This window comes from Quercus suber, unplaced genomic scaffold (assembly GCF_002906115.3).
Source record: "Quercus suber isolate HL8 unplaced genomic scaffold, Cork oak 2.0 scaffold_130, whole genome shotgun sequence".
Lineage (NCBI taxonomy): Eukaryota > Viridiplantae > Streptophyta > Magnoliopsida > Fagales > Fagaceae > Quercus > Quercus suber.
The window spans coordinates 823,271-835,049 of record NW_027069593.1 but is presented as its reverse complement, the minus strand read 5'-3'; the positions used below and the strand labels follow the sequence as shown (position 1 = coordinate 835,049).

General features: G+C 35.2%; 1 protein-coding gene and 1 pseudogene across 1 annotated transcript; one reads left to right on the top strand and one right to left on the bottom strand.

Annotated features, from left to right (window-relative positions):
- Positions 1 to 1,180: 1,180 nt before the first annotated feature.
- On the bottom strand, positions 1,181 to 2,965 carry LOC112035979 (uncharacterized; annotated as a pseudogene).
- A 2,469-nt stretch (positions 2,966 to 5,434) lies between these two features.
- Positions 5,435 to 9,460, top strand: LOC112035965 (RNA pseudouridine synthase 4, mitochondrial). Its single transcript, XM_024068787.2, has 10 exons — positions 5,435 to 5,983; positions 6,425 to 6,496; positions 6,603 to 6,743; positions 6,831 to 6,878; positions 6,972 to 7,052; positions 7,318 to 7,428; positions 7,545 to 7,646; positions 8,425 to 8,536; positions 8,897 to 8,943; positions 9,053 to 9,460. The coding sequence occupies exons 1-10, from the start codon at positions 5,549 to 5,551 to the stop codon at positions 9,401 to 9,403; spliced, it is 1,500 nt and encodes a 499-aa protein (XP_023924555.2). The 5' UTR covers positions 5,435 to 5,548; the 3' UTR covers positions 9,404 to 9,460.
- Positions 9,461 to 11,779: the final 2,319 nt, after the last annotated feature.

The window sequence follows — 11,779 nt, the reverse complement described above, 5'->3', positions numbered from 1 at the left end:
CTTGAACATATTTGGTCTTTGTACAAAGTGTGGTTGTTGATATCTTTTCTCTTAAACAATAATTGACATATTGACTGTTTGTATGTAGTCCCTAATCTGTTAAGTAATCTCAATATTGAAATTGATACACATCATAGGTGTTAATTTTTAGGTTTGAGTTTAAAGATCAAAGAAAGTGTAATTGTAGCAATATAACTTGATAAAGGGATTATTTGTGTTTAAATATCTCTCTGTTTCAGATATATGAGGCCATTAATATCACTTTTCCTACACATCAATATCATAGCATATCATGTCAACAATTGTGAATTTGTGTGTGTGTGTGTGTGTGTGTGTGTGTGTGTTATGCATGATTGTGGTTTTCTTTAAAAAAAAATATAAAATCTTATTTTGAGGGTCAAGAGACCTCCTTAAATAACCTTATTTATCAAGGGTTATAAATGTAAATCTTTTAAACCTTAGTAAAAGGTTATTTAAGGGTCTCTTAACCCTCAAAATAAGATTAGAGCACTTGTTTGGAGGGCCACGAAGGTCTTTAAAATTTTTTTTTCAACGGTATAAATTTCGAAGGTTATCAAGGAATAATTGGACTCTTAAAATAATTTTTCTCAAGGTTTTTTATACTTTTTTCAAGGGTTTTGACCCTTGAAAAAACTCGGATTTCCTGTAATGCACACAATTCCCAAAATCTAATTGAGTTGCTGAAGACCATTATGACAAAATCTTTTTTTTTTTTTTGTGGGAAAGTTTAATTTTTTTTTTCCAATTTATTATTGGTCAATATATTGTAAATCAATTGAAGAGTAAACAAAATAAATTTAGGGTTATAATAACTGTGGAAATTAATTCCAATCAAGTTTTGAAGATGATCAAGTATTCAAAATGTCCATTTATTTAGAGGGAAAGTTTTCAATTTTAACAAAACTTGAGGTCAAGTTTCATCTAATTGAAGAGTCTAATCTATGACAAAGTATGGAGATTAATTTTTTATATGTTTATGCAATTTTCATGATAGGTTTAGGGGTAGGAATGTTATTATTTCCTTTATTTTAGATTTTTTAAGGTTTTTCTAATAGCGTAAATGTACTTTTAGTCCCTACATTTTATTTTTACCACTTTTAATCCCTAAACCAATTAATGCCCTTTATTTAAGTCCTTAAAACATCATTCCATCACCAAACTAATGGATCAATAAAATAATAAATTTTTTTACACGTTGGTCAATAAAATTGGCTCCACCTTCTCTTTCTCTCATTGGTACTATGTCATCTTCCCTAGAGGCCATTTCGCTAGCTACTGCCTTTGCTTCCTCTCTGAGCTTCTTGTAGATATCATCTTTGTAAAATTTTCTTGTCCTAAGAACCAAAATAATAGAAATAAAGAACCCAAACAACGTTACCAATGTGATTATAATAAGAGCCATCCTGTAACAGTGAGCGACTGTGCATGTTAATTGCTGACCTGCCTTCCTTGTGAGACCTAAAGCTTCCAGTTGCTTCAAAGCCTCCTTATCATATAAACGACCAGCCACTATCACATTCAGAATGTAAGACCCAACTGGGCTTGAAACGATACCAAAATTGTACAAAGTGGAATAGTACTTGAGGCCAAAGATCTCAAATATGATAGCGAATATTAAAGGCAATTGTGCACCAAAGCAGAACCCAATAATCACGGAAGCAAAGTAAATAGAGTATGGGGCTGGAAAGGTGATTAAGAGATGGCCAACATAGGAGAAAAGAAGGACAAATGAAAGCACTTGGGTACGAGGGAATTTGTATTTGACTAAGAAGATTTCAGAAGCAAAGCCAGACATAGCTCGTCCTAGATAATTCCAAATGCTCACGAGTGATACAAAGGTTTCGATGCTGTGATCTGGATAGCCTAGTGACTTACCAATCTGACCCAAGTTGTCAATGGCTGTTAAAGTCCCACCAACACCACAAGTTGAGGCTACAAACAAAATTAACATGTCGATGCTGAATAATCTTGTAATATTGTGTAGTCTTCACCCCTATCTGGGGGCTTGAATATGTTGTTGAAGCAAGTATCTGGCTTTCTTTCACTTGCTTGTGCTTCAATTGGGGGCAGTACAGGTTCCTCCAATATTTGTGGATTTTCAGCTACTACTTTCACTTGTACAGGATCATTTATGGGGTGCTCCTTTATCCTCCAAAGTTTGGATTCTTCTTTCAAAACTATTACAAGTGGGAGAAATAGTAAAATAACAACACAAGCACTTCCAACATATTCAATTCTATTAAACCTGAGATTGTTTTGTATGATAATCAAAATCATGAGAAACCCGGCAAGGCCAAGTAAAATATAGAGGAAGTTGTTGAAAACTATGAGTTCGTTGGATTGTCAAGCTATCTTTATAATCCGAACCGTTCGAAGAAAGACAATGGAAACAGCTGCCGAAAGCCAAGCAATTAGCAAAATCAGAGCCTTTGAGTTATCCACATAGATAGCATAGTAGAGTTGTGTCAGAATAGCACCACTTATACCAACAAAACTCTTCAGAAGGCCTATGACACTGCCACGGTTTTCGGGGAAGTTCATAACGGAAGTGACTAAAGCTCCAGTATTTGCAAATGCTTGTGAGTTTGCACTGATGCATATATAAAAACACATTTGCCATAGCTTGGGTTTGGCAACACGACCAGTGACACTAAGCCATATCATGAGGTAGCCAAACAAGTTCATGATTGCCCCAATTAAGAGGACCACCCATGGGGGTGTGATCTTGTTGATAAGCCTAGATAGGACTCCAACGTTGCTACCCAAGTCTTTGAAGAAGCTGGCCAAGTTGAGCGATGTCTGGTCATAGCCTAGGGTTGATTTTATGTCGTTGGAATATACGCTAAATATGTACGTTGAACCTGAGACAGACATGATTAACAACAATGTAAAGGCCATGAACCATCTACCAAGGGGCACATGCAAGCCGAAGCTCTTCATGGCTCTCCATTCTCCAACCTCCACCGCCACCTCTGAACTCAGCCCCCACCATTTTCATTTATCTTAAAGGTTAAGATACGCACACTCTAGGGTTGGACTTACTTATGAGGAGCGAGCATAGTACATGCAATTTTATACACGTGTGGGGCGGAAAAGCCACGTGTCACTGCAGTGTGCTTGATTTCTTTACCTGCGGGCCAGAGAGGTAATCGCATGGGTGTGTTTGATTCCTTTAAGTGCTTCAGGTGAGTTTATTATTTTATTGCTTGATGAGTACCAACGTGTAAAAAAAAATTATTATTTTATTGATCTATTAGTTTTTCAATTAATTTTGTGACAGAACAGTGCTTCAAGAACTTAAATAAAGGACATTAATTAGTTTAGGGATTAAAAGTGATAAAAATAAAATATAAGGACTAAAATAAAAAAAATAAATCAAAATATAAGGACTAAAAGTGCATTTACGCATTTTTTAATTAAATTAGATTAAAATAATGGTAATATCAAGAATCTATTTAATACTAATATTTTTACTATAAATATAACTTTTCTAGAGCCTTTAATTAGGCATGCGATTTGTAAAACGAAAGGAGAAGCCTATTATAAATAAAATTGTTATTAATTTAGTTTATTTCAATAGATTGTAGAGTTCGTCTTTGTAGATTCAAGAAAACTTATGGATTTAGTAATTTATATTTAATTAAAACGAAGTACAGTCTGACTGCATTTTCGTTCTGCATCACACATCACCTAAACCATTTTTCTAACTTTTCTTTTCTTTCTTTCTTTCTTTTTTCTCTTTCTAATTAAATAAACTTGTACTTTTGTTTTGCTTACTTCTAACATAATAATAATTACTTGCTGCATTATCTTATCTTATCTTTTCTCTTTGAGAACGAGGCAAATGAGCAACATAGGAATGCTCAATAGTTTCTTCTACAGAATGTGTGATGTTTACTCAGGCGAAGGCATTCATATTTCCATAACTAGGACAATATTCCCACGTAAACTAGAAACATAAATTTGGACATAGATTATGTCTTATAACACCACGTGTAATACTAAGAGGATGTATTGATGTAGGCTTTGTTTTGACGTGGACTTTTTTCTTTCTTTCTTTTTTCTCTTTTTTTTTTTTTTTTTTTTTGTGTGAAAAACAAACACACACATGAGAGAGAGGAAAATATAAAAGAAATCCATGCTTATTATATCAACTATAGAATGGAAATTTCGCTCCACATAAAAGATGATCTATTCTTCTAAAATTTTGAATAAATATTTTGTATAATTATTCATTTATTCATTTGACATTATTCTTGATATATAGAGCATAAAAAGATTATCATTCTTTTTCATTCAAATCAATAATTTTTTTAGGGAAAAAGTAATTTTTCTCTTTAATGTTTGGGATAGTTCATAATTTCCCCTCTATGTTTAGGAAATGAGTAAATACCCCCAATCTGTTAATCTCTTAATTAAAACTTAAAGAAAATTTTAGATTCCTAGAATATTCCATTGTAGAAAGTCTTATTTTCATTCCTTATTAGTGCTATCATGATCATACTTGTTAAACCTAGACCAGCCAGTCAGTCAAACCAGAAACTCAATGACTCAGCACCTAGACCGGTCCAAGTGTTTAAATGGATACATAAGACCTAGTCAAACCTAGCAGGTTTATGACAACCCGTGTAACCCTAATGGGTTTTTATTACCCGACTAGAGTTAGATAAGCTAGTCAATCAGACTAGAAACTCAATGACTTAACACCTAGACTGGTCCAAGTGTTTAAATGGATGCATAAGACCTGTTCAAACCTAGCAGGTTTATGACGACCTGTGTAACCCGGATGGGTTTTTATTACCCAACTAGGTTTGTAAAATTACATCTATTAAGTCCACTTTATTGACTTTTTTACTATTTAAGTTATTGTAATATGATAATTTAAAGAGGAGAAAAACTAAATAGTTTTTTTTTTTTTTAAATGCATTTCTTTGTCTATGTACCTACCTCCTAAACTCTTATCTTAAAAAAAAAATGCTCTATTATTGTGAAATATTGATTTTGAATTATAATAACCTACTTAATTTAAACATATGCCTATTTTTTAATTTATATATTTAAGTTATGATTTCTCAAACTTATATATTTAAGTTAATTATTTAACCATATAGTTCAACCAATGGCCCAACATATGCCTATTTTTTAGTTTATATATTTAAGTTATGATTTCTCAAACTTATATATTTAAGTTAATTATTTAATAATATAGTTCAACCAATAACCCAATGACCTAACTTATAGATTGGGTCAATGTTGGGCTAAGTTTATGATTAATAATTATGAATCTATGATTGTGATTCAATGTAAGGCAAGCACCTTTTTCCTTTAGTACATCCTAGAGAGAGGTTACAACTTACAATTGTATTCTTAGGCCTTAAGCCCAGCCCACTCTGAGCCTTAACCAAATGAGCTTTCTCTATTCTCCACGAAAAACCAACCTGAGCTTTTTGGCAAGGACGAGCCAATCCCACATTTATAAACCAAACTTTTTTTTTTTTGCTGAATCACATTCAAACCATGCTGGGCCATGAAAACCACCCCCAAATTCTCCAGTTACTTAAACCCTTCTTCTACTTCTCCTCCTCCACTTAAACCCCCAACTCCTCCGCCAACCATGGTGGAGCCCACCGTCTTCCGCCTCATAAACCTCCGATCCCCACCCTCCACCACTGCACACGGCGGCCTTAGACTCTGCATCTCAGCCATACACGCGTTGCACTCCCACTACACCACCTCCACCACCACCAAAGAGCCAAAACATTACAACAACAAAAACAACGGCAAATGGTTCACTTTGCCTCCATTCACTCCAACTCTAAACGCCGCCGCTTTGGGCAAAGAACTCTCCGCTCGCAGCTCCCAATCAAAAGCCGATGTTTCAACCACAGCACTCAAATGGGTCCTTAAGTGCTGTCCAGACCTACCCAGAAGCCTGGTTCAGAAACTCTTTCGTCTCAGACAGGTCCTTCTTTACCCATATTTTTTTTTAAGCCTAAATTACTTTTTATGTTTGTTTGTTTAGCATACAAACCAAGCTCAAGCTGAGCATAAAGTAGCTCGTGAACAAATCTGAGCTTATTTGACAAAAAAAAAGAACCAAACTTGAACATGTAATCTTGTTTAGTATTGAGCTCGAGGTTGGTCACATTTGAAATAAAATTAAATGAACAAGTCTGACTTGTAACACTTGGCTCAGCTTACCTCATTTACAGGTCTAGTTTTTAGGAAACCTAAGGGCACAATGTGATGGATCTACATTGAATAAAATCGAAGAATTGAATTTTGGACAAAGTTAGAGGGTTTAATTTATAATTTTGCGTATTGGTTTTATTACTATACCTTTTGCCCAATCTGAAATTTGTTGAGTTTAGTAGCTGAATTTTAAAAAGCTGATTTCTAACAGGTACGGAGAGAATCCAATACTATGGAAAGTACTGATGTAGGTGCTCAAGTACAAGAACGTAGTCTCAAAAGGGTAACTCTAATTCAATGCTTGTTACTTGTTACTCATTCAGATTAAACATAGTGTAACTGTGTTAGTATCAATTTTGTTTCTGATATATAAATAGAATTATTAAAAGGTGGCAGCGAAGGACTCAATGAACGATGGAGATCGAATCTTTCTTCCTATTACTGTTAAACAAGAGGTTCCCTCTGAGAAACAAAAGTTGTATTGCAATGAGGAAGAAGTTAACTTTATTCGCAGTCTTGTGTTGTATCAGGTTCTCAAATTTGACTCCTTTGTTTGTTTTTGTTTTTGTTTTCCTTGGGTTTCCAATGTGTGACTCGGTATGCTTTTTGAAAATTAGGATCCAGCCATTGTTGTTGTCAATAAACCTCCCGGGATGGCTGTTCAGGTAAGCTTTAATGTATTTTTTTGGACTTCTTTTCTAGTTTTTGGACTTTGAGGTGTTAATTTTTAAAGTTTGGCTGATGCTTATGTTGGACAGGGTGGCATAGGCATCAAAACAAGTTTAGATGAACTCGCTGCTACTTGTTTAAGTTATGACCTCTCCGAACCTCCTCGGCTGGTGAGTGTCCTAGTGAAATTTCCATGAATCTTTTTCTCGTATCTAACATGGATTGTGCAGCTTTTATCATGGGGATAGCTTTAGATATCACAAGTTACTTTTTTTCTTGTCCTCAACATACGTTGATTTATTCTTTTCTTTGTATTGCAATATAATAGAAGCTCACCTTATCTTGAATCATTAGGGTCCAGCTGGATTGTGCAGCTTTATTTTTATTTTTATTTTTATTTTTTTTGGGGTTATAATCAAGAAACATCTTTTATAGGTTCACAGACTTGATAGAGATAGTAGTGGCATCTTGGTGTTGGGGAGGACACAAATTAGTGCGACAGTTCTACACTCCATCTTTCGTGAGAAAACTTGTGGTGCAAAAGATGTGAGTAAATGTCTATTCTTACGTTTGCACATTTTTCAGAATTCTATCATGTTCACAGGAAGAGCATTACAATTAGTTGGTAATAATTCAACCTGATATATGTAATTCATCTCAAGGACATTGACAATGAAGAAAGAATCCTGCAAAGAAAGTATTGGGCACTTGTCATTGGGTCTCCAAGACGACCAAAGGGATTAATTTCTGCCCCATTAGGGAAGGTAGATTCCTTACAGCTATTGATTTGAATTTATGATTTATTTGTCTCTAAACCTATAGGTTGTAAAGCTTTCTTTTCCTTATACCATTCAATCATGGCCTTTACCAATTTGTGGCACAATTAAATTTGGAATGCTATCTATTGTTGTTTAGCTGTAGGGCTCTTGAAATAATCTTATTGGACATTTGTCATGTTTAGAACTGTCCATGTCTGCAGCTAAACAGTCTTTACTCGTGAAATCATGTTGGGCCAGTAAAATTTAGCAGAAAATTTTAAGCCATCCAGTGACATGGAAGTCAAACAGTCCATAAACCAAATGATTATTCTAACTCTGCTTTGGGTAGGCATCTTAATTTTTTAAATTTCCAAAACTAACCGCCACTTGCAATAAACAATTATGTAACTGATGAAAGAATATGAGATAAAAATATGGTTCGTTGTTGGAAATGGTTTGTAGTCATGCAGACACCACATAAGATATACCTCACTAAAGGAAGGTCCAGTTGGTTAAGCATCACCAAACTGCATTGAACATGCTGCTATACTGCATATGCTAGTACTTTACCTCAGTAAATTTGGGCCCATGACTCATTAAAGGACATGGTCCTACAAAAGATTGGGCACAACTATATTACTCAATCAGCCTATGAGATCTCAATAGAATTAGATTTGTATTTTTCAATCCAAAATAATAACCATCTGCAATGAAAATTGTTATCACTTACTTCTTCTTCTTATTATTATTATTATTATTATTATTTTACTGTGATTGTATTCAGGTGGTGGTGGACAATGGAAAATCTGACAGGATCACAATCATTGATAATCTGCAAAATATGTCAGCTCAGCTTGCAATAACAGAGTATCAAGTGATTAAATCTTCATGTCATGGTTAGCAATAAACTTCATTACAATTTTATTCATTGAGCTTCATTTCCCCTCTCTCTCTCTCTCTCTCTCTCTCTAACTTCTTTATACTGAGAGTGAGCATTGAAAATCATTTACATGGTCAGAAACTTGGACAATCTTCAGAAAAGTGCATTTGCAATGCTTTATTAGATGATTTGTGATTTGTCTGCATAATTTTGGATGTAGAATTCCTATATTGTTCCATGAGCCTCAAACTATATTCTATAAATGGAGATCAGAAAGACATCATTGACTATCTTGATTATTCTTCTAGAAGTTTTTTGTTGTGGCATATGTCTTGTACGGTTGTACCTGCTTCTTATGCAAGTGATAATTATGCAGGTTTCACATGGCTAGAGCTTTCTCCTCTCACTGGTAGAAAGCACCAGGTATGGATAAGAACTAAATGCTTCACAATTGAATGTGTTTTTGTCTCCTTGGTCTCTGACTCATTATTTTCTTTGCACAAATCCTTTTTCTTCCTTACGGGAAATACAGCTCCGAGTACATTGTGCTGAGGCATTGGGAACACCGATAGTTGGAGACCTTAAATATGGATGGCAAGCTCATAGGAATTTGAAACAATTGCCTTGTTCAATGAAATCAAATGAGAATCCTACCAAGGGGAAGACCGTTCCATTTGGCCTTGATTTGGAGAGTGGAAGTATCTCTGAGAAGCACCCTCACCTTCATCTTCATTGCAAGCAAATGGTATTGCCCAATGTGTCAGAGGCTTTACAAAATGTGCAGTTTTCTTCAGACTATGATCTTTCTGAAGTAGAAAGCCTCGAGTTGGTTGCTCCTTTGCCTTCACATATGCAAAGAAGTTGGGACATTCTAAATTCTTGAGCTACATTATTTTGGTTATTTTTGTTTTTTTAGTAATCATTATTTGAATTTTTTTTTTTTTTTTTTTAAAGATAAAAGACTAAGCAATATTATTAAGATGCTGAAAAATCAGAAACAACAAACTGAGAAATGTTAGGTGAAACATGCTCTATCCAAACTAACAACAAAAAAGAAACTTTTGCTCTCTTGGTTAAGGCATGGCCTACACAATTGCCCTGCTGCCTAGTATGAGAGAAAAAAAGTTCTAAGAGAACTCGTAATAGACAAAACGTCTTTAACAAACTGACCAATTGAGGAATGGGCACGATCTGTTGCCTTCAGTGCATTATACACCACCTCAAATTCCCCTTCAAAAATAGAATGATGAATGCCCAGCTACACAGTAAACTGAGTTGCCCTTCTTGCAGCTAAAACCTCAAAAACCTCCACTGAACAAGGACAGAAATTTTCTCAGATAAAGCCGCTAGCACTTCTCCATTGGCATCGCGAACTACAACTCCTACTCCCGCTTCATCTAATTTTACAAACACTGCCCCCTTCATAATCTGTTTTATACGTATCACCCAATGGATGTCTCCATTTGATTACCCCCGGTAAAGGCTATGTGCATCAGAAGCTTCTGCTGGAATTTTGAAGGTAGCTTCGTGTTGCTTCAAAAATTCTGTCAAGGGCCAGGCACACTTCATTAAGTCTCAATCTGTTCCTACGAGACCAAATGAACCACGCAACAATAGCAAACAATTCCAATTTGCAAACAATTCCAATTTGCGAGACCATTGAATAACCAAATGGATTAGCTCTTGAACATCCTGTAAACCTGGAAAATTTGTTCGAATCCAGCTGAAGAATGGATTCCAGATTTGGTTTAGTATTTCCAACCCCAGATGGCATGAAATGTAGACTCCTACACTGTGAGACAAGCACTGCACTTAGCATCCTCCAGAATTTTTATCTTCTTCAAATTCTCCTTAGTAGGTAAAGCTTCAGAGAAAACTCGCTAAAGAAAAGTTATAATTTTATTTGGTACTCTAAGCTTCCAAATATGGTTCCAGAATTTCTTTTTATACGAAGTTTTTGAACATGAAGCATCATCACTCTCTTCATCCTCACACAGCTGCCGATACCCAGTTTTAAGCGAGTATTCGCCATTCTTGCACCGGGGCCAAATTATAATATCCACCTGTCTCGACACACGAAGGGGAATGGATTTTATCCATTGTGCGTCAAACCATAGGAAGTGTTGGTCAATCAGATTGCAGTCCCACGTATCAGTATCAGGATTTATCAGAAAATCAACATTGGCTCCTTCCAAACCAGGCACACACGGTGATACAACCTTGGTAGACCCACTACCCGGCAGCCAATTGTCATTGTAAATTTTTATACTCTTTCCATCTCCTAATCTCCACCTCATACCAACCGAAATCGCCTCCCTGGATTTTAATATACTCTGCCAAGCATAAGAACCCGAGGATGCTGAGGCTTCAAAAATCGACCCTCTAGGAAAATATTTAGCTTTAAAGACTCAATAGAAGAGAGAGTTATGATCGTTCAGTAATCTTCAAACCTTTTGAGGCTTCAAAAATCGACCCTCTAGGAAAATATTTAGCTTTAAAGACCCAATAGAAGAGAGAGTTATGATCGTTCAGTAATCTTCAAACCTTTCAAGCCAGCATTGCTTCATTGAACTTTGCCAAATCTTTGAACCTCATCCCTTCCTCCCATTTAGGCTTACATAGTATCTCTGGGGATTTTAACCTTTTGCCCCTATTTTTTTAAAAATTTAGCAATATGTCCCTGTTTTGAAACTATTTAGGTTCATGCCCCTGTTTTGAAACTCGATTTTATTAAAATCAAGTTTCAATCAAAAAACTCAACTGGTAGAAAATCGAGTATGGGGCTATCAAACTTCAAAAAAAAAAAAATTGCATGGAACTCGAATTCATGGAGCTCAAGTTTCATTTAAAACGCCACTATAGGACTCCCTGAACGCAGCTATAGGTATGAAACTAAAAATTAAAAAAATAATAAATAAATAATAAATAAAAAAACTTGCATGGAACTCGAGTTCATAGAACTCGAGTTCTATTTAAAACACCACTATATGTCTCCTTGAACGCAGCTATAGTTATGGAACTCGAGTTCCACAAATTTTTTTTTTTTTTTTTAAGTTTCATTTGGCATAACTTGATTTTAAACCAATTGAGTTTCAAAACAGGGGCATAGACTTAAATAGTTTCAAAACAGGGACATATTGCTAAATTTTTAAAAAAATAAGGGTAAAATGCTAAAATCCCCTAGTATCTCCCATTTTTTCCAATGGATTTTCCTTTGCTCACCCTTCTACCCCACCATAATTTTCTAATCAATGCCTCA

What these genes read in the sequence shown, in the direction of transcription:
- LOC112035965 (XM_024068787.2), top strand. Translation starts at nt 5,549, where the DNA reads ATGAAAACCACCCCCAAATTCTCCAGTTACTTAAACCCTTCTTCTACT. An exon ending in CTCCCGGGATGGCTGTTCAG is followed by an intron (nt 6,879 to 6,971) that starts GTAAGCTTTAAT and finishes TATGTTGGACAG; the next exon opens with GGTGGCATAGGCATCAAAAC. An exon ending in AAACTTGTGGTGCAAAAGAT is followed by an intron (nt 7,429 to 7,544) that starts GTGAGTAAATGT and finishes ATTCATCTCAAG; the next exon opens with GACATTGACAATGAAGAAAG.